The 23,699-nt window shown below is 33.9% G+C and overlaps 1 protein-coding gene across 1 annotated transcript in view; it reads left to right on the top strand.

Moving 5' to 3' along the window:
* The first annotated feature begins 8,216 nt into the window (after positions 1-8,216).
* Positions 8,217-23,699, top strand: part of LOC134280389 (carbohydrate sulfotransferase 1-like) — a 45,144-nt gene continuing 29,661 nt past the window's right edge. Inside the window, exons 1-4 of the mRNA XM_062762797.1 lie at positions 8,217-8,397; positions 14,661-14,744; positions 15,482-15,662; positions 19,353-20,359. Of these exons, the coding sequence (XP_062618781.1) occupies positions 8,304-8,397; positions 14,661-14,744; positions 15,482-15,662; positions 19,353-20,163 (1,170 nt within the window). The 5' untranslated portion in view covers positions 8,217-8,303 and the 3' untranslated portion in view covers positions 20,164-20,359. Of the gene's footprint in view, positions 8,398-14,660; positions 14,745-15,481; positions 15,663-19,352 lie in introns of the transcript that reaches the window.

Raw genomic sequence — 23,699 nt, 5'->3', positions numbered from 1 at the left:
TCCATCTGTCTCAATAAATTTAACCTTGGTCATCACGGTCATATCTACTGAATATTAAACTTATGTATTAGTATTTACCTGTGAGAATGGCATGGTTTTTTATGCACCCGGATCGATAGATCCCGGGCGTATATTGTTTTTGTCCTGTCTGTTTGTCTTTTTGTCTGTTTGTCTGTTTATCTGTTTGTCTGTTTGTCTGTCTGTCTGTTATCAACTTTAACCTTGGCCATAACTTTTGAACAATAAGAGATAGAGACTTCATATTTGGTATGCATACTCCAGTAATAAAGTCCTTTCAAATGACATCAAGGTCAATGACCTTGTGACCTTGACTGTGACCTATATGCTAAAAATAGCTTTTTCCACTGTTTGTCATAACTTTTTAACCATAGGAGATAGGGACTTCATATTTGGTATGCATACTCCACTAATAGAATCCTTTCAAATGACATCAAGGTCAATGATCTTGTGACCTTGACTGTGACCTATATGCTAAAAATAGCTTTTTACACTTTTTGCCATAACTTTTTAACCATAGGAGATAGGAACTTCATATTTGGTATGCAAACTCCATCGATAAAGTCCTTTCAAACGACGGCAAGGTCAATGATCTTGTGATCTTGACTGTGACCTATATGCTAAAAATAGCTCTTTACACTTTTTGCCATAACTTTTGAACCATAGGAGATAGGGACTTCATATTTAGTATGCATACTCCACTGATTAAGTTCTTTCGAATGACACCATGGTCAATGACCTTGTGACCTTGACTGTGATCAATATGCTAAAAATAGATTTTTTGAACTTTGTTGCCGCCGGGCGCATAGTGTTTCACAAACACATCTTGTTTTTTTTACCTGTGACCTAGAAGTTTGACCTACTTGCAAAAAAATTAAATTGTTATAAATTCATCATTTTGAAAGAAAAAAGTTAGGGCATTCATAACATAATGCATGTATATTATTACCTGTGATAAGACCTTTCCAAATAAATCATGACTTTTACTCTGTGACCTTGAACTTGAAGAGGTCAAGCCTCTACTTTTCAAAAATGTTGCATTTGCTTATAACTTTTGATTGAGATGAGATATGACTCTCACATTTGACATATACATTAATTACTCATAAGAATTCAAGGTGTTTCCCAGCATGTGATGCTTTTTTTACCCCTTGATGTTGATGTTTTACATAATTTTCAAAATATTTAACTCTCCTAAAAGATGATTAGGCTTCTGAGTAACATTAAGGAAGACTTCAGGGAAGACAGGGCTTTTTGCACAAATAACGTCATTTTTCGACCCATATTTGACCCCCCAGGGCAAAATCTTAATTCCAAAACCTTACTGCACATCTACCTGACACCACCCACCATCTCCCAACAGATGAATAGGCTACTGTGTAAAATGTAGGAGAAGTTCAGGGAAGACGGGGCTTTTTGCATAAAAAAAGTCATTTTTTGACCCCCATTTGACCCCCCAGGGCAAAATCAAAATTCTGAAACCTTACTGCACATCTACATGACCCCACCAACCATCTCTCAAAAGATGAATAGGCTGCTGAGTAAAATGTAAGAGGAGTTCAGGGAAAACGGGGCTTTTTGTATAAAAAATGTTATTTTTCCACCCCAATTTGACCCCCCGGGGCAAAATCAAAATCTAAAATCTAAATTCAGAAACCTTACTGTACATCTACATGACACCACCAACCATCTCCCAAAAGATGATTAGGCTACTGTGTAAAATGTAGAAGGAGTTCAGGGAAGACGGGGCTTTTTGCATAAAAAACATCATTTTTCGACCCCCATTTGACCCCCCGGGGCAAAATCAAAATTCCGAATCCTTACTGCACATCTACGTGACAACACCAATCATCCCCCAAAAGATGATAAGGCTGCTGAGTAAAATGTAAGAGGAGTTCAGGGAAGATGGGGCTTTTTGCATAAAAAACGTCATTTTTCGACCCCCATTTGACCCCCCAGGGCAAAATCAAAATTCCAAAACCTTACTGCACATCTACATGACCCCACCAACCATCTCCCAAAAGATGATTAGGCTACTGTGTAAAATGTAGAAGGATTTCAGGGAAGATGGGGCTTTTTGCATAAAAAACATCATTTTTCGACCCCCATTTGACCCCCTGGGGCAAAATCAAAATTCCGAAACCTTACTGCACATCTACGTGACACCACCAATCATCCCCCAAAAGATGATAAGGCTGCTGAGTAAAATGTAGAAGGAGTTCAGGGAAGACGGGACTTTTTGCACAAAAAACGTCATTTTTTTTACCCCCATTTGACCCCCTGGGGCAAAATCTAAATTCAGAGACCTTACTGCATATCTACATGACACCACCAACCATCTCCCAAAAGATGATTAGGCTACTGTGTAAAATATAGAAGGAGTTCAGGGAAGACGGGGCTTTTTGCATAAAAAAACATCATTTTTCTACCTCGATTTCACCCCCTGGGGCAAAATCAAAATTCCGAAACCTTACTGCACATCTACGTGACAACACCAATCATCTCCCAAAAAATGATAAGGCTGCTGAGTAAAATGTAAGAGAAGTTCAGAGAAGATGGGGCTTTTAGCATAAAAAACGTCATTTTTCGACCCCCATTTGACCCCCCAGGGCAAAATCAAAATTCCGAAACCTTACTGCACATCTACATGACACCACCAACCATCTCCCAAAAGATGATTAGGCTACTGTGTAAAATGTAGAAGGAGTTCAGGGAAGACGGGGCTTTTTGCATAAAAAACATCATTTTTCGACCCCCATTTGACCCCCTGGGGCAAAATCAAAATTCCGAAACCTTACTGCACATCTACGTGACACCACCAATCATCCCCCAAAAGATGATAAGGCTGCTGAGTAAAATGTAAGAGAAGTTCAGGGAAGACGGGGCTTTTTGCATAAAAAACGTCATTTTTCGACCCCTATTTGACCCCCTGGGGCAAAATCAAAATTCCGAAACCTTACTGCACATCTACATGAAACCACCAATCATCCCCCAAAAGGTGATTAGGCTGCTGAGTATAATGTAGAAGGAGTTCAGGGAAGACGGGACTTTTTGCACAAAAAACGTCATTTTTCGAACCCCATTTGACCCCCCGGGGCAAAATCAAAATTCCGAATCCTTACTGCACATCTACGTGACAACACCAATCATCCCCCAAAAGATGATAAGGCTGCTGAGTAAAATGTAAGAGGAGTTCAGGGAAGATGGGGCTTTTTGCATAAAAAACGTCATTTTTCGACCCCCATTTGACCCCCCAGGGCAAAATCAAAATTCCAAAACCTTACTGCACATCTACATGACCCCACCAACCATCTCCCAAAAGATGATTAGGCTACTGTGTAAAATGTAGAAGGATTTCAGGGAAGACGGGGCTTTTTGCATAAAAAACATCATTTTTCGACCCCCATTTGACCCCCCGGGGCAAAATCAAAATTCCGAAACCTTACTGCACATCTACGTGACACCACCAATCATCCCCCAAAAGATGATAAGGCTGCTGAGTAAAATGTAAGAGAAGTTCAGGGAAGACGGGACTTTTTGCACAAAAAACGTCATTTTTTTACCCCCATTTGACCCCCTGGGGCAAAATCTAAATTCAGAGACCTTACTGCATATCTACATGACACCACCAACCATCTCCCAAAAGATGATTAGGCTACTGTGTAAAATGTAGAAGGAGTTCAGGGAAGACGGGGCTTTTTGCATAAAAAAACATCATTTTTCTACCTCGATTTCACCCCCTGGGGCAAAATCAAAATTCCGAAACCTTACTACACATCTACGTGACAACACCAATCATCTCCCAAAAAATGATAAGGCTGCTGAGTAAAATGTAAGAGAAGTTCAGAGAAGATGGGGCTTTTAGCATAAAAAACGTCATTTTTCGACCCCCATTTGACCCCCCAGGGCAAAATCAAAATTCCAAAACCTTACTGCACATCTACATGACTCCACCAACCATCTCCCAAAAGATGATTAGGCTACTGTGTAAAATGTAGAAGGAGTTCAGGGAAGACGGGGCTTTTTGCATAAAAAACATCATTTTTCGACCCCCATTTGACCCCCCGGGGCAAAATCAAAATTCCGAAACCTTACTGCACATCTACGTGACACCACCAATCATCCCCCAAAAGATGATAAGGCTGCTGAGTAAAATGTAAGAGAAGTTCAGGGAAGATGGGGCTTTTTGCATAAAAAACGTCATTTTTCGACCCCTATTTGACCCCCTGGGGCAAAATCAAAATTCCGAAACCTTACTGCACATCTACATGAAACCACCAATCATCCCCCAAAAGGTGATTAGGCTGCTGAGTAAAATGTAGAAGGAGTTCAGGGAAGACGGGACTTTTTGCACAAAAAACGTCATTTTTCGACCCCCATTTGACCCCCCGGGGCAAAATCAAAATTCCGAAACCTTACTGCACATCTACATAACCCCACCAACCATCTCCCAAAAGATGATTAAGCTACTGTGTAAAATGTAGGAGGAGTTCAGGGAAGAAAAGTGTGACAGACGGACGGACGGACGGACGGACATGAGTAACAACAATATACCCGAACTTTCTTTAGAAAGTGCGGGTATAAACAGAAATTTTGTTAAATTCATTGTTTAATAGTTTGCTCCTCCCTTTAAGAGTCACGTTTTAAAGAAATACAAACGCACTATGTCCTTGCCTTTTGTTACACTGACGGTTTTTTTTAAAACCGTTTTAAATTGCTGGCCTTTTTTAATGTTTAGTCTAACATCTTGGTACAAAAAAGTCGACATGTGAACTCCAGGAAGCAAAAAAATTTGACTTCTTGTTTTTTTCTAGGAGTTAAATTCTTTTATCAAGTAAGCACAATTTTTTCAGGTAAGTTAAATTAGATCACGTATACAGCTGTAAATTATCAATTTTTTTTATTTTTACAGAAAATGCTCTGCTATGTCTTGGTTTAAAACTACTTTTTATTCTTTTTTAATTCTACAAAAATGATGATAAGCTCTCTTAGAATACAATTTTCCTATTTTGAAAGATGCGTAACCAACACCTTTAATCGCCCATCTTGAATGAGATGTACCAAGGTATATAACATATAGATACATATGTAAGTACTCCCTCTTGCTTTTCTGGCAATTAGAGTTGTCATTGTTACTTTGGAGTCGACCCATCAGATTAAAAAGAAATCCAAAGAAATGTATGCATTAGCAAACTATATAATAAAAAACAGGGCAAGTACAACATCGATTTCTATCTTGAAAAATCAATTTTCACTAAATGTATTTATGATGCAGTCTATTTTACCATTTTTATAGACTCAAGTAGAAAACAGGAGGAATGTTTAACTAATTAATGGTTCTTTTCATCTCTTTGTTTGTTTAACGTCCCTTTCGAGATTTTTTTTACTCATGTTGAGACGCTACCACTTGCTGTTGGATGACTAAATTTTTCAGAAATTAGACAAATGTTACACTAAATATTAGAGCAAGGTTTTAATACAAGATTTTATTACGTATGAGAGGGGCATTTAAACATGCGAAGGGTGATATCAGTTAGTATTTGATGGGTTTTAGTAAACTAAATAGATTTGGAAGGACACACTAATATCAGTGTTTCAAAAATTATGACCGGTATGTTTAAGTTAGTTTTATAATCATGTCTCAGTAAGAATAAAGGGGTATTTCAGGATACTATAAGAAGTTTCTGAACGTACAGAGGTATAATATACACTTATCCACTGGTTGTGAGTGGGATAGCTCTTTTATCAAACCTGCGACAGGGAACTATTCCCCGAGTGCTTGCCCGAGGGGAATAGTTCCTGTCAAGGGTTTGATGAAAGAGCTATCCCACTCACAACCAGTGGATAAATGTTTTATTATACTGATGTATAATTACAATTTTTGAGGTTGAATTTTTGTTAGTAAGATGATACTACAAGAATAATCTGACATCATGATGACGTCACAATGCTACTGAAGTCATTATGACATCATCATTCAATAGATTTGTCGCTGGAAATCAAAATTGGTGGCAAAAATTGCATGAAAATTTTCCGAGGGTGGATAGCAAAAACTATACCCCGGGGTATAGCTTTGCTATGCGTGGACTATCAAAGATAGCTATTTTACCTTCTTAACTTTATATAGGAAACATTTTAACAGAAGTATAATAATAGGTATAATGCATATAAGATTTTCATTGATTACAGAGTTAATGTTTCATTTGATTTCTAAGAGTAGTGATGCATAGTGGGTATTGAAGTGTATGATTAAGAAGTATAAGAGGAGTGTTCTGTTAGATATCAGTGGGTTATTTCAGTAAGGATTATATAAACGTTTTGGTATCCTCAATCCTGATCCTATCTCTGAAGATTTAGAGGCCCACGTTTGCTCAGCTAATTTGTACTGTGTAATGGACCTTTGGTCATAATAAAGTAACTAGTATAAATCAAAGAATGACTTGTCAAGTGATCACGGATCATATATTTAACAAAATCCTTACGAGATCCTTGCATGGGTACCAATTGCATTCCTTAATTAACAAACCTATTTCTGTATTCATTTGAAGCAGAGTTTGTTCAAAATCATATACGTGAAAAGAAGAAAAACACTTGCTGTGTCCTTCAACTCGACATTTAGATATATTGACGACGTATTGTTAATATACAATGGTTATTTCCATTCTTATGTCGATACGATATATCCTGGTGAGCTTGAAATAAAAGATACCAAAGAATTTAATGGTAATCTTACAACCAAGCTTTATGGTAAACATAATGACTACTTTTCAATTGTAAATTTCCTTTGCTTATGCAGTAATAGATCTTCATCACCTGAAAACAGAGTTTATATCTCTCAGTCCATTCGATATTCAAGAGTATGCTTTACCTTTGAACAATTTCTAAAACGAGGTAAATTATTAACAAACAAGTTGATGAAACAAGAATTTCAAATGTCTCGTTTAAAGTCATCATTTCGTACTTTCTATTGTCGATACAATGACTTTGTCAGCAAATACAGTTTATCATTGAGTCAATACCGACTGAAGTTTTACATACTAATTACCAGGCCATTATATAAACACCGAATTGTCGACGGATTTTCCGTTATTTCACAATCTTGACGGGTGTGACCGGTCGGCAGGGGATGCTCAATTCCCTCAGACACCTGAACCCACCTGTTTTTGAGGTCCATGTTTGTTCTGATCCAATTTTGTAGTTAAGAGACTTCTGAATTTGAGTACTGTTCGTTTTCTCAATACATTTCATTACAGCCAACACTGTTGAATTATTGCATGACAGTATAGCAACCGACAGGAGACAAGCATGAAAAAATATACCCCCAGTCTATAAATGTAGTCATAACAGATGCTTCGTTCTTGTGGTAATATACAATGACTAAACATTCTTCATAAATTTGCTCCGATTCATTATGCAAATGCCCCTTAAAACAAAACAAAAACATTTCACTATTATTAACAAAAACATCCAATTCGATAAAAATTTATGCAAGTCATTGAAAGCAATGTCATACACTTGATATAAATATTGTCTTTCATGGTAAATTATAATTATATAAATAGATAATAACTGGATAAAAAGGAATAATTTTAAAAGTATAATTAGCATTTTTGTCAATACAATACTATCTAAGATTTTTGCCTTTGAGGGAATCATTTGAGAAAAGTCTGCTTATATTGAACAGAATTTTTTCGTTAAGCATACAAGATAGTCAAATATTATTAAAAAAAACCTACACAATTTTTACACAAAATTTCACAGTATTGAATCATTTTTTCAAACCTTTTGAAGTATTTTTTCAAAAGATATTGATTTGAATTCTAGGGACTATGACCCATTTGCTCACGTTTCAAGGGCAGCCATATTGGCGCATTTAGAAATAAAAAAAATTGAAAAACTGCAGCAAACCAAAAGAAGCGTTCTTATGACATTGAATATTGATTCAAGTTCTTTAATCAACAGAACTATCGATGTAATGGATAAAAATTCAAATTTGTAGGCCTGAAAACGTGACGGTGACTGAATCAACGTACAGAACAAATAGGGTCCCTTTATGTTGAACAGACTGTCGTTACCTCACAACAATAAAACACATCTTATAGCTGTTTTATTGATTATCAGTTTTGCCTCCCCATCTTTCTTAAGAAATAAAACAAGAGCGTTTCAGTCGGTTTTTTTTTTACCTTTTATTCAACAGATACTTTCTGTAAACATTTCAGAAGCCAATGTACGAAGAGGTGAAATAAACTTTTCTTGAGTACAAGTAAGTCGAGGCAGTTGTGGATATGTGGCCAACAAGAAGTTTTTTCTCGAAAGTTTGGTATCTGTTTGTGTTCCTTGGACTGATTTCGTTCGTACATATCTACTCGATTCTTACAGGTATGTCAACTTCTGCAGATAATTATTTCATTTATTTTTTACATTTCACATCCATTGTTTCTTTATATTTTACAAAATGTGAAATTTTTAAGGGCGAAACTTGCTGAAAATTAAACATTATTCATACTTCAAGATATAATTAAACAGTGTATTTTAAAAAGAATAATAAAAGAATCTACTTATGAAAAGGGTTAGAACTGTTATTTTCATATCATTAAATGTGTATTCAAATTTTACAAAACAATAAAGACGTAACAACTTGAGAGAGAAATATTCAATATGGCTAAATTACAAAATTAATTTAAATAAGTGATTTGGTTTGTCTCAAAAAGAGGCAAATTTAATTTATATATCTATTCGATTGTTTCGTCTATAAGAATTATGAACAGCATTATACAAGTCTAAAAATAAAGATATAGAGATTTACCGCCATGCCACTTTTCAGGGTAATTTTAATTAAGAAAAAACAATTGATGGAATGAAGGAGTAATTTTTCTTCAGAGTTCACTGAAGAAAACAGTTTTCAGCAGAAATAAAAAGTACCATGGTAAAATGAAATTCTTCGAATCATGTTGTTTATATGACTATTAACGATAAACATGTATTTATATTGTCAGGTCGAAGATATTTTTGTAAACATGTGAGCTTCTTAAGAACAAATCTTAGAGATTTTTTCGTAATTTTAGATAAATATTATATCGGAAATTAATACAAGTGTAGTGTACCCACTAGCCAAACACATAAAATCATCATACCCACTCAGATTAGTATAATAAGATTTTACTAATGTAAACGAACCCCCCCCCCCTTCCTATGTCTTCATAGCAAATTTTATACAGGAAAAATTACATTGTTTCTCTTTCAGAAGATTTAGAATGCTTTCTTGTATGAAATGTCGAAAAAAAGTCTGTTGTATTAAAAAAAATGATTCTTAGGCTATGTCATACACATTACATAATATTTCATACTTCTCTCATTTCCATATGCTAAAAGCATCTTTTTATGTTAGTGCAGGTTTGTTTTTTACAATTTCCGTAGATTCAAAACATATTCAAAAGAAATCCTATACCTTTGTTAATATTAGAGTAGGCCCCAAATTCTATTTTTAAAGTTCTTGAATTAAAAAAAACGTGATGTCAGGTCATGTGCAGTACAAAAGAACTCGTCTAACATGACGGAATTGGGTTGTTTAAACTTTACATTTAGCAAATAAGGACGTTGAGTAAATATAAAGACGACGCATTCTATATAATCAACTTTATAACAACTCCAAAATCAAAGCATTATATCATCTTTGATGTAGGAATGATTTCTCTACTTTCTGCTTTTAAATGTCAATTGAAGGCCATTTTAAAGAATTCAGCTCAATAATATCAATACAGTCGGTTTTTGTTATTAGTGAAACCAGATATATTAATACCTCATTTCATTTTGAAGCATATCAGTTTTCCTTTTAAGTGCTAAACTATGATTGAAAATTTTTATTATTGAGGGTTTTTTTCTATGAAGGAGCACTTCGTTACAAAAATGAACTTTCTTTTTCATCACTTTTAGCAATTAGTTTAACATTGCATTTACTCTGAGTGAGTCCTTACTACAATTAGTTTTACAGCACGTTCTGTCTTTGAAATACAAATCATTCATTAATCTATTATAACTTTCGAATTTTTCTACTATCATTACAATCGCAAATTCCTTAAATTACATTTACATGTACAATATATAATTATGTTAAAGTCATTTTTAATAAGTTAAGACTAACTAACATTAAAAAGATCTTTCTATTTGTTTTGTTACTTTATATCAAGATATGATTTTTCTGCAAATTACACAGTTTAAATCACAGTTTAAATCAATCGCATTTCATAGATTTTTCGAGATTTAAAAACAATAACCGATTTATTTCAAACACAGTTTAAAGTCAATTTAACTACAGAAAGGTAGGGATATTTAAGTTCAAAACCAGTAAAAATTTTAATTTGAACGTAAATAGCAAATATCATGTAAATCTACAGTTAATCTAACTTGTATTTTTACTTTTTTCCAGCCCAGATACGCCCTATATTAATAGCTTTAATTGAACACTGTTTGTAAAAAAAAAAATATAGCTTTTTATATACTTTGAAATTAGAATTGAGAACTTCTAAGTATTAAGTCAAACATGTCGTGTTTCTTGTGCTACATATACATGTATGTCATCTTTATAATGCAAAATATAACATTTATCAATACTCTTCAACCATCATCAAGAATAATTTAATGTTTAAATATTATTGTTTTTAATAGGATGCATAAGTCATGATTTTTAATTAGTGAATACAAGTATATAGTAATAACACATATATCATATTCATAAAGAATATTGATTGCTATGACTAGTATCGATCGCTTGACAAATGAAAATTTACTATCTATTTTTCTTACTTGCTTGGATCTTATGAGACCGGACCTTGTTCGCGCGTCCTTCCGATCACATTGCGATTAACCTACAGACTGACCTATTAATGGTATAAGAAGAAAAGAAACTTAATTACAAGGACGTGTTCATTAACTTTGTTAACATAGTCAGTGATACCATCTGTTACTGACAGTTATCATTTAGATCAATCTGTGCAATACATTTGAGTTAGTCACAAAGATAAACATTTCAAAAGGTTAAATGATGATTTCCAAGTTGAAAATTATCTCTCCGAAAGGTTTTTTTAAGCAATTAAACGAATTACAAAACTCGAAATGAAAGAAACACTGTACATGTATTTGGATTCTGAAAATGTGCAATATCCCCTCACATATAAAAATTGTGAATTATATATGCATTTTAGAAATAAAGCATTTTAGTTGAGGTAAAAGAATCTTATTTTGGTGAATATAAGGGATTTTAACTTTTTTGTTTAATGTATATATGTATTGTAAGTTTCTTCAGTCCTGAGAGATTTAATTGCTTTCTCTATAAAATGCTATTTCACGCCAGACATTGCATATTCACGACAATGTAGCGCATTTACGTTTTTAAGAAAGGATTCGCTATAAAATAACGACCAGAGCTCACATATTCTTTTCAAAAGTTTCTGAATAAGATATGTGATGCATATTCTTTTCAAAAGTTTCTGAATAAGATATGTGATGCTATGTCATACGATACAAAATAGCTTGTCTGCGAAATAGAAAATAGAAACTGAAGATTTTTTCAGCTAAAGACTATGTTTAGATATTCCGACTGGAACACGCACGATAATTTCAATAAAAATCATTCAAGCATCCTCTCATTTCTTTTATCTCATGCCTAATATTATAAGTGCAATACAATAATCATCCCTGATCTTTACTTCGGAAGATCTTTGAAAGCTTGCATTTAATTTTCAGTCAATACGAATGTTTAAAATATTTATAAGGTAGAGTGCACGAACTTTGAACACATTCAAGGAAAATAAGTTGATATCGAAAAGCTTACTTTTTAACATTTTCTTTTAAGTAAAGATCAAATGCCCAACAAGAATTAATGTGAGCATTTTCCTCCAACATATATGAATTTTAGAAAAATATAAAATATTCAAAGCCTTATAGTTGTTTGCAAAAATGAATATCTTACCAAACTAAATGTAGATTGATCACGAAAAAGGCATATTGGTTTACATTATGTTTGAGAGTATGAGCAAAAATTGAATATTTCAAATATCTTGAGAGGCGGGGTAACTATCTATATATGGTAAGCGTGTTCCAAAGTATCAAAGCATCACATAATCACATTAATTTCAAAATATTGTGTTTTACAGAGGAAATACTCTAAAACATAACGTAAGGATACCCCCCTCTGCTATAAAGAGTGCATGATTAAAAACGTGACACCAGAACATGCACAGCACAAAAAGTTTTGTCAAACTTGACGAAAAGGGGGACTTTAAATACTTATTTGAAAAAGAGCGTTCAGTGCATATAATGACTTCTACTAGTACGATATAATCAATCTTTCATAACCTCGAAACGATCTACCACAGCAAGATACTCCCCTTTCTATACCTGTTACCAAGAATAAATTGTATTTACATGAAATTCATGAAATTAAATACTTGACACTGCGTGCATTAATACCTTAATTTCTTTATAAAGAACTTCATTTTTTATAATGAAAAATAAGGAGATAATGGAAAATATTCAAGCTCAAATTTCCATAAAAAAAATACGGAGATAATGGAAAATATTCAAGCTCAAAGTTCCATAAAACAATACAAAATAGCGGAAGAGCAAACACGGGTCCGACCACCAAAACATCAGAGGTGGGATCAGGTGCGATAGAGGAGAGAGCGTCCCCTGTCAATAGGTCATACCCGCCGTGTGCTCCTTGTCATACCCGGGAAAGAACGGAAAAATCTGTGTTCAGTTCAGTGTGTGAATAATGGACTAGCAAAACACCAGTCAGCATTTGACTCAATGATAAACTGTATTTGCTGACAGGGCCATTGTATCGACCATAGAACTTACAGAGTGATGACTTTAAACGAGACTGTTGATGTCATGATTTCATTAACTTGTTAGTCAGTAATTTACTTCGTTTTAAAAATTGTACATGCGTATATATAGAGCTCTCCCTTGCGTATCGAATCAACTGTAAGATATAAACTCCGTTTTTAGATAACCATGAACGTCTTTTTCAAGTCAAATGTCCAAATATGAACTTTGTGGTATCTTTTATCTCAAGCTCACCAGGATATATCGAATCGACAAATGATGCAAATGGGAGATCTAATGAGATTTGAAAGTGTATATGTAATATATAATATGTTTTTTTAATATTAAAAACACTTGCCAATTTATGTACACTTAGTATAACAAGTCTTTCTTTTATATAAGCGACAAAAAACCCCACCCCATCTGGGCATGGAAAAGGTTTGTGGAGCATATAGACAGTACTTTTTGTTCCTTTAGTTTTTCACTGTTTTACGCCCCCATGATAAAAAATTTGGGAGTATATAGCTTTTCCAGTGCGTCCGTCTGTCTGTACAGCTGTTTGTCCGAAAAGAACTTAAACCTCATCCTTTGGAATGTTTGGAGCTATGGCTCTTTTAGTGAACATGTGTTAACATGAGTATTCCTTGTGACACAGCCTTTCTTTGGGTATCAGCATATTTGACCTCTTGACCTTGAAGTTTGACAACTTTCGCAAGAATATAACAAAAGTAGCATTGCCATAAGTTTTGAATAGCTGGTGCCAGAGTATTCCTGTGACAATACCTTTGGATCCAAACAATTTTGACTTTTTGACTTCGACGTTTGAATTTGACCTACTTTTAAAAAAACTTAACCTTGGTCATATAACTTTTGAATGGCTACTGCTTTTCCAATGATAGTTCACAGGAATACCGGTATTCATTGAGGCGGGTCCATTCTTTGGATAAAAGCATCTTAATATCTTAAACTTTGGAGTTTGACTTGCATTGGAGAAAAAGCGACGAAAGCTGCCAGACTTCGCAAGTGCATCTTGTTTAGTTGCTTGAGTTTTTTTCTTGTTTGTTTGTTTGTTTGTGTGCTTTGAAATTTATTTTTAGTTGGCCCAAATACATCTAGTCTATTTGCCGTTTTTGTTTGTATGTTTGTTTTGACATTTTCGTTTTAGTTGGGTCATTCATAATTCTCAAGGTGTATTTCTTTCCTTTGGGGGGGGGGGGGGCTGAGGGGGGTGTCGATTGTTTCCTTTTCCGCTCAAATTAAAAAGCGCCTTCAGGTCATCGATTTATAGGGACTACACGTCCCGTAGTAGAATTCAAACTCACCAAGTAAGAATCAATTCCTTACTCCTCCGCTGGCAAGTTGTGGCATCTCGATATGTGAGTAAGAAAACAGTGCACAAATTGACGTTAAGTTGAGCTTCGTAATTTTTTGTGAGTTTTTCGGCACGCTTTGAATCTATTGGCAGTCACTGGAAATGTATCAAAAAACGATAAATCTTAATTACCAGGGTATTGATTTTTAAGTGACTGTTTATAACTGACAGACGTTCACCAGGTGTTTGCCAGGATTCTATCGCAAAGTAGGCAGAGCAAGGGGAAGAAACCAATTCTCTTTCACCACCCACGCCCTTAGTTTTCTGAATTGTTTTGTTATTGCCTTTTCCAGGGTTGTTTATATGTAGATCTAGTTATTCAACTCTTTTCAATTTATTTAATGTAGATGATTTTTAAATGGCGTTGTATATAATTATAAAATAATATTTTACTTTCACATTTCTTTTCTTGACATTTCATCGGAGCTCATATATCTTTTTGCAGATAGAAACCTCCTCACCATTATCAAGAGCTTACGAATTGTCCCTATATACTGTCCATCAGAAACAAAGCCGGTGTATCTTTCAGGTATCATAATTATCATAATAACAAGGTGAAATATTGACTGTCATGAAAGAGAAATGATAAATTAGTGTATTTCAATGACGACAATACTCTAAAAGTAAATGTGTAAATCATTTAATCGATTATATAAGAATTGAATTTGATATTTGACAATTCATTGGGACATGAACTACGAAGCTTCACCCTAACATGAATATGCTAGCGTAAAGCGTTGTTGTTCATGTACCTCATGGTTTCAAAAAAAAAATTATGCTTTCGTTATTTTATAATAAATAAAATAATACATATATGAATTTATTTAATGTAATAGTAAAGAGTTTTTATCAATGAGCAATTGTGCATTATGTCTTTCATTCCAGTGATACATGTATTAGTATTCGTTGATGTCATGATATTTTATTTAAAATCTGTCTTGGTTAAAAAAAATAACAAAATAGTAGAAAATCTTTTCATCACCCATCAAGATACTTCACGAAAATATTGCTCATGTTCCATATACATTTGCAAGTTTGGTTTTTCAAAGTTTATAAATTCGTTCAAATTGTTTTAAATTCAAATACTGAAAATTAGCATCTACTGAAATCTATGTCTTTGACTCTTTTTTGTGAATTCTTGTCTTTAACTTAATATTATTGCCCTATGTCATAAAGTTATCCTGTTAAATTGACTTACATTATAAGATCTCCTATCAAACAATCTGCGATAGATATCAAAAATTGAATCAATATATTTATATGCAGACAATCAAAACATCAAAACGCCGATGCGACTGATAGTGGCGTACATGAGGAGCGGATCTACACTAACAGCTGATCTGGTCCGCCACATTGAAGGCGACTTCTACATGTTCGAACCATTACATGGCATATCACAAGCTGTGAATCGAAAATCTGCAATACAGTTTCTAAACGGAACAGAACGGTGAATAGTTGGATGTAGTTATAAAAAATATAGTGAAAATATCAGACTCAAGATAATTTACACTTAGTACTCTCTCTCTCTTTCTCTCTATTGAACAACAGTTTTCATTTATTCGTTGGAACAGTATCATTCAAAGTCATTCTATAATGAACATTAACAATATATCATTACGATATCATTGAAAATGCCTCAAAGCATAGGACAAATTGTCTTTTCAAGGAAGTTCTTTATTTTTATTCATCAAATCTTCGAGTGTCATAAACTAGATTTATAATTCTGCAGAATTGTAGAATTTACCTATACTACCAAATTTCAGTGTAATTTCAATGAACAAAGCGACGGACCTTTATCTAACTGCGATATGATTGATTGTTATTATTTAACGCCGAGTCGGGAATATTTCAGCAATACTCAGTATAATAGTAACATTATATAAATATTGCATGTAGTTGAGTGTAACATTGAAAATTGTCACTCCAAGAAAACCATTGTCAACCGAGGCGCAGCCGAGGTCGACAATGGTTTTCGAGGGGTGAAAATTTTCAATGTTACATTCAACTACATGTAATATTTATTATATTATACTGAATGTTTTATACAAATACATATCAAAATGAACTGTGCGCGCATAAATTCTGCGCAGTCGCTATTTTTTGGAATATCATCCGTCGTTAAGCACTGTTGACTGTTGCTACGCTGGAGGGCGTGGCTTCATTATTCAGCGGGTAATAGTTTTTTTTAACAAATGTTTCTCTACCAATCAGATTCAACTTATTTACGTGAAAGTATAATATATTACATTAGCGGCTGGTGTGGCAGGTGGACGGGGATGCTCACTGATCAGTGGCACCCGATCCCATCTTTGATTTTTATAGGCTCGTGTTTGCTCTACTCCTCTTTGTATTTTTGACGGGACAATAATTACTGTTGGTTATCTTCATATTTCATAGCATGACATAAAATATATGGATAAAGCAAACAGTATTCAAGCTCAAAAGTCCATTAAACAATACAAATGACATTGCAACAAAGTTGATTATTTCGAGTCGGATCATTTAAGGTAGTTCTACACTCGGCACTAAATGGGCTCAATCTTAAAAAATCTGCTTTTATAAGATAGACATACATCCCAGCAACGGATAGACGCAAGAAAAAATATATGTCAACATGTTAACTTTTCCGCTATTGCCTATCGGAGTGTATACACCGAAATGTAAAATACTGAAAATTTACCTATCCTAGATTTTGTAGTATATAAATGAATTAAAGTCTAATTATTCAACTTTAATACCTAAAATAAAGTAGAAAAATGTTAGTAAACAATATATAATCATTGTTTTGCATGAATTATTATAAATAGATGCACTTTGTTAGGCTAACGTATCAAAATTTAATATGAGAAAATATGCTTCACAGTTCAATCTCGGCCATTTAAAAAAAATTATGGACTCAAACTTCGTAAATTTGCATTATTTTTACTAAATGATATTTAAGAAAAAGAATAAGCTTAAAAAAATTACATGTTGACGCATTACTTTTCGTGGTATGAGCTCTACACTAAAGGGACCCCCCTAATTACCTTCTTCCAGAAGTAATATAATGCCACATTTTCCTGTAATACTGTTAATGTTTGTGTGTATACCTGGTATTTGTATTAACAAAGTTGTACATATTTAAAACAATAATTATACACACCCAATACCTATTGTCCCTAAAATTTATCTTATTTAACGCTTTAAAAAAATTAAAACACACTTGTCTGTAAATTGGAGACAATGAAAATAAAAGTGATTGATTGATTCTAACAAACTGGATAAATTTGTTACAGAAAGTAAGAATGCAAGTGAATCAACTTTTGTCATATACTTATATTCAAAAGATAATTTTTGCATTGTGATTCGTGGGTAAGCAGGTGGGGGGGGGGGGGGGGGGGGGGGGGCGGGGTATGCGTCTTATACAATAATTATTATACAAAGTAAATTTAATTTTGTAATGTTTAATTAGTAAAATTCATAAATTGTCTAAGTCAAATCGTAGTCATTACTTTTCTTCCGAATTATCACTAATAGCGAGCGCAGCGAGCGTCGCGAAGCGACGCTCGCGAAGCGAGCTCAATAGACTAACGTGTAAGAACAGAGGAAATTCGGAATGAAATCTGTACATACGTCAGGCAAATTTCTCTGTGCAACATTCCCAGAATTCCTGCACTACCCAATGTCCTTTGCGCGAATAAATCAAAAATAGTAAAAAAAATAAAGGAACATTGTTTCTTACCGAGAACTTAACGAAATGATTTTGCTTTGCCTTATTAAAAAAAATACCCCCATGCCACAACACTGGCCTTCACCTTGCCCTTCGGAAATGATACATATGACGTCACCGGAAACTTACGAATTTTGACGATATGCTAATTAAGTCATGTCGGTTGCTTCCGTGAAATAGATAAATAAATAAACAATAACTTAAAGCATAAAAAGCTTTCAGTTTGTAGAAATCTTTCAAAGAAACAAAAAATAACTCTGCAATGTTTTTCGACCAAAATTGTGCTAGGTCTATAGTTTCAACCAGACGCTCGGCCGTTTCCGTAGGCTCCGACGAGCTCCGTGACGTCGTGTGACGTCACAGCTAGACGAGATGTCTCGTGCGACTTGATGTTTGAAGTGGCTGATCAATTTTTTAAGTGTTTTGATGGTACAACTGCGCTCGCCTCAACGGCCACACCGTAAAACATATTAGCGAGCGCAGCCAGGCGGCGCGAAGCGCCGCTCGCGTTGCGAGCTCAATAGACTAACGTGTACGAACGGTGGAAATTCGGGTTGAAATCTGCACATTGTTCCAAGAAATTTTTATCTCACCGCGTGAAAAAATTCCAAACTCCCAATAATCCTTTGCGGTGCATAGCAACATGGTGGCTTAAACATAGCAACAACTTACTTGAAAAAATTACAAACAACGATTTAATGCAATCTCCATGCCACAAAATTATCGTTTGTTTTCTAAGTCAACAGGACTTTTTATTTGACGTCATACTTTCGTCATTTACACTGCTCGGGTATTTCCGATTTTTTCGGAATCTCGATCCCGATGCCTGGGAAGTGACATTTTTTTTTTATTGAGGATAGGCAGTGCAAGTAAAAGCTGTGTGAAGGTTTTTGATAGTAAATAACTGCGCTCGCCCCAACGGTCGCACCGTAGAACATATTAACTTTAACTTGGCCGCCGACAATAGTCGCCTCGACTTCGACAGCTTGAAACATGTTCTGATGTAGCATGTTCGTGGTCCATGTTATCGGCACGGCATATAACGCATATAACATGCATCATTCACAGAATTATCATTTTCTTACCTAATTATTTCTTTCAACTGAAATTAAAGTTGTTTCCAGCCTTCTCTTTTAATTAATTAAACTGTAGAATCAGTTTTTGTACGTTTGTTGACGCGAGCGACTTGGAGCAAAATCGTTACCGGATATTTAAAACGCTAAGTAAAAGTCAAACCAATATAGTTAAAAAATCACATCTCGGAAAAAGGAAGCGTGGTTCCGGTTTTACTATTCGTAAATGACGTAGTGCGAGTGTAGACCTACTTTAAGTTCAGTTAAGGGACATTTTATCAGTGTAGCTGTAAATATGATCTTGTGAATATTTAAAAAAAAATTAATTTTAAACTACAATTTCTTTATTTTCCAGAATGATTTCAAAGAATGAACTTGAAAAAGTCTCTGCAGAATTACTTTACAGCTGGTTTACTTGCAATTTTGAACACATTGACATGACGGTGTTAACAAGTCACTTCATCCAAAGTCATACCCCAGAACTGGGAAATTATTACAGATGCATCAATCCAAAGAACACCACACTAAGTAAACTTGAACTTGTACGGAACTGTTTATGGATTTTACGTGACCGATGCCTTAGAGCTGGGACACGGACGATAAAAACAATAAGACTGTCTGTATTCATGGCGGGGAAACTACTGGAATGGCTCCCAACACTGAAAATTGTTCATCTTGTACGCGACCCACGAGGTACATTGCATTCGCAGTTTACAAATTTTGTCAATGAAGCTAATCTTTCGGTGTCTGCAAAGGATTTGTGTGATCGTATTGTACTAGATTTGTCAGCACTAGAGGGGGTGCAGTACTGCCATAAAGACAGAATAATGAGTGTTATCTACGAGAATTTGTGCCAAGATCCATTAACCATAGTGCAAAATATATATAATTTTTTAAAGATTAACTATACGAAAAGTGTAAGGGACTATGTCACACGGATTATGAAGGGACCCGTAAAATTGTGTGATTATTGTACGAACAGGGGAAATTCGGTGGTTAATGCTTACCGGTGGATATCAACAATACCTCGTCATGTTATACAAACTATTGACAAGCATTGTTCATTTCTTTATTCTAAACTAGGATATCTACACTTAAATTACGACAATCTTGCTAATACAACGAAATCTTGGCAACCTGTTGAATATAGATTTTGGAAATTCTGATTATGGTTCTGATGAAGTTTGTAACAGACGAAAAATGTTAAATGTTTTAGTAACACTTCTCGATTAATCTTATTTTTGTTGCAAAACCTGTTTAACATCGTTCACTAATCGCATTTCTTGGATATTACATTTTATGACATTTTCAACTTTGAAATTCAAAGTTATCTATTGAATAAAAAAATGTTATTTTCATTGTCAAAATGACAATTTGTGCTATTTTTATGAAGTTTGTAACAAACGAAAATTGTTATGTTTTAGTAACACTTCTCGATTAATCTTATTTTTGTTGCAAAACCTGTTTAATATCGTTCACTAATCGCTTTTCTTGGATATTACATTTTATGACATTTTCAACTTTGAAAAATCAAAGTTATCTATTGAATAAAAAAAAATGTTATTTTCATTGTCAAAATGACAATTTGTGCTATTTTTCAAAGTAAAATCCACAACTTTGAGATAAACCTCTTATCGTCAAGATAAATTTAAATCAAAAATACTCCTTGAATCTATTATAATTGTATTCAAATGATGCAGAACTATATAGTATATTATAGTTTACTAAAGTAATCTATAGTAATCTATATTTAAGCAAAACATAATCTTCTTAAGGTTACTATGAGTGTATCAACTAAATTATTGACCCCCCCCCCCTCTTCCATGTATCATTTTAAAGCTTAATTTTGATACACTTACACACCTTCCAAATATGTATTTAATCTCCCCCTTCTCATTTTAATTAAGGTCTTCCGCTCAGGCGGAAGACCTTCTACTGATTCTGATGGTTAAGATTATTCCTATTATTCTTTTTTTTTTCCTAGACGCCAACTTTGAGACCTCGTAACTCGCTCATTTCTTAACAGATTTCGCTCAAATTTTCAGAGTTTTTGGACGTTACAAAACTCAATTAAAATGTTTTCATACATTTCAAAAATTCCCTTCCGCTTTCGAGTTATTTCCCTTTAAATGAAAATTTGGTACTGTTCGTTTCAAGACAAAGGCTCAGAAACGACAAAAGCTGGAGCAGAATGTCTACTGCATTTATATACTGAAAGAATTGAAGTTGTGCACATCGGTTTTTCTTTTTCGATTTCTGCGCTCAAAACGGTGTTAGATAGGGGTCAAAAATGAGAATGCCTAAAAGCGCCAAATTTTACATATATTTCCTTGTGTATCTTTTAAACTAAAAATAATTTGTTAAGACATGTTTCACAAATATTGTGCATAATTTTAAGATCTATCATTTGACATCATTAAAAAGGGGCTGGCCCCTCAAATTAGGGGTCAAGGGAACTTGAAAGTTTTTGCATTATAACTCAAAAACGGTAAAATTTCGATATGGTTATCGATTTGAAATGGGTTCTTTAACATCTTATTGATCTCATGAAAACGTTATTTGTTCGAATCTTGTGTTATTAAATGAGCAGCAAACTTTATAATCCATGTACAGGTAACTGATTAATTTTATACAGCAAGTGAAGAATTCTTTATGCGTACGCGAATAACACGTACTATAACTGAAATAAACTGGATAAGAATAATATACTTAACTAAATTGAATGTTAAACTTTGTTGAAATAAAGTTTTTAACGTATTCTCTAGCTGGATGTCATACAGATTATTCAGAGACAACCTTCTCCTTGTATTTAGTTTAAATTACAAGACGGGAGATAGGAAAAATACTTATCATCTTTCATTCGATACTCAATGTAGCATTATTTATAAAAAAAAAAAAATCAAGCTTAAAATAATTCACTGTCATTTAATTCATGCATCGTGAATTTTCCTCGGACTTTGACTGTTTTTGTTTACAATTGTGCAACCCGTTTATCGATCGCGCATTGACCTATATACATTCCGGAGGTCAACATTACCGCTCTTTGATTTTTACGCGAGTCCCAGAGTTATCTAAAACGATGCTAGTCATCGATTTACTGAGTTTAAAATCAAGAATTTGTTATAATATTTGCGTAAATCGTAAGAATATTTCTAGACACAAATATAAAGGTTTTCTTGAACATGTATAAGTATTAAAAGATAAAATGTCTGATTCTATTCTTTGACGAATGAATAAGAGGCGCTGCGCTCCCCTTTTACTCAGGTACAGATGATTTCTCTGGACGAGTCCATCGGTTACATTGATAGGTGACGCAGGATGACCTATCGACAACTCTGCCAATTTTGATTATGATTGTAATTGCACATGTACATAAATTAATGTTGAATTCTACACTTGTTAAGTACAATATAGTTTCGTTATTTAAAGAATCGGGATATCACAACTGCAACTTAATTGTTTTTAATTTGAACGGATGATTCTATTATTGGAAAGATACACATATTTAGGCGCCGTCGTCTCCCTCTCAACTTTGAAGTAATTGCAATCGTTACATGTATACGGGCCTATATCAAGTTATTCTAATTGCTTAAATCATTTCAGGAAAAATTGCGATGTTGTTTATAATAGCAATTACAAACAAACATGACAAATGCACACAGTATAAATTGTAAGTGGAAGTGACGTTTTCAATTCTCATGAAAATCGAAAATTAAATTATAAATTTCTTTTATTTCATCGAATAAAAAGCTAGAATATTACAATGACACGATTTTATGTGCATGTACTTGATATTAACTAAGTACATGCTGTTTTACACAGAAGAGCACCCAACATATATGAGCTTTAAGAATACGAGAAAAAAAATGAAGAATTAGAAATTTTTCTTACAAATTCAAAATTGCTTCCTGTAATTTCAAACAAATATTCCAAGCCTTTAAATTCTTTCGTGTTTATTAGACTAAAAGAGATTAAATTATTAAATTTCCACTCATTGCGATACGTAACCCCCCTGAAATGATACAATGCTTTCCTTCAGAGTCGAGAATGGCAGGCCAGGGCTGGTGTTGAAATCCATGATTAATCCATAACCTATTATAATATTAACCAATAATCATACGCGATCTTTTTTTTTAATTCGCAGGTTGTCAAATAATTTTTTTTTAAAAAGTCGGCAGAGATAAGTACGCGTCACTAAACTTTCTTATTCATAAACGTTTTAATTTCTAAAACTTGTGCCGATTAGAGTATACAATCGAGCATCGAAGTCTGTACATGTACTACATGTACTACAGTGTAGTTGTTTTTTTTTTTGGGAGGGGGGGGCTACCAGTTTTCGCTGCATTTGATTTCCCGAATTTTGCATTGCATTTCCGACAATTAATAATTTTATTTATTACATTCATTATTTTCATTCTGGATTTTTACACTATTGTTTTTAGCAATTCAACGTTAACAAAGTTAATAGAATATAATTGGTGAAAGTAACACAAATGATTTATAAAACGAAAGTCAAGCAATAAAAAGTTAAAGTTTGTATTTTGAAAAATAAATCAAGTCAAGTCACATAAAACAAAGACAGGTTGAAACGCTCACACATGGACATACACACAAAGGTTTTGGTAACTCGGAATAGTCCAGAGTAAAGCTATATTTTCTTGATACGGAATGTCCAATACATCTAATGTTCACGTCCGGGATA

Source organism: Saccostrea cucullata, unplaced genomic scaffold (genome assembly GCF_032062105.1).
Source record: "Saccostrea cucullata isolate Sc308-1 unplaced genomic scaffold, CSIRO_AGI_Scuc_v1 ctg1432, whole genome shotgun sequence".
Classification (NCBI taxonomy): domain Eukaryota; kingdom Metazoa; phylum Mollusca; class Bivalvia; order Ostreida; family Ostreidae; genus Saccostrea; species Saccostrea cuccullata.
This window is presented reverse-complemented; position numbering and strand designations above follow the sequence as displayed.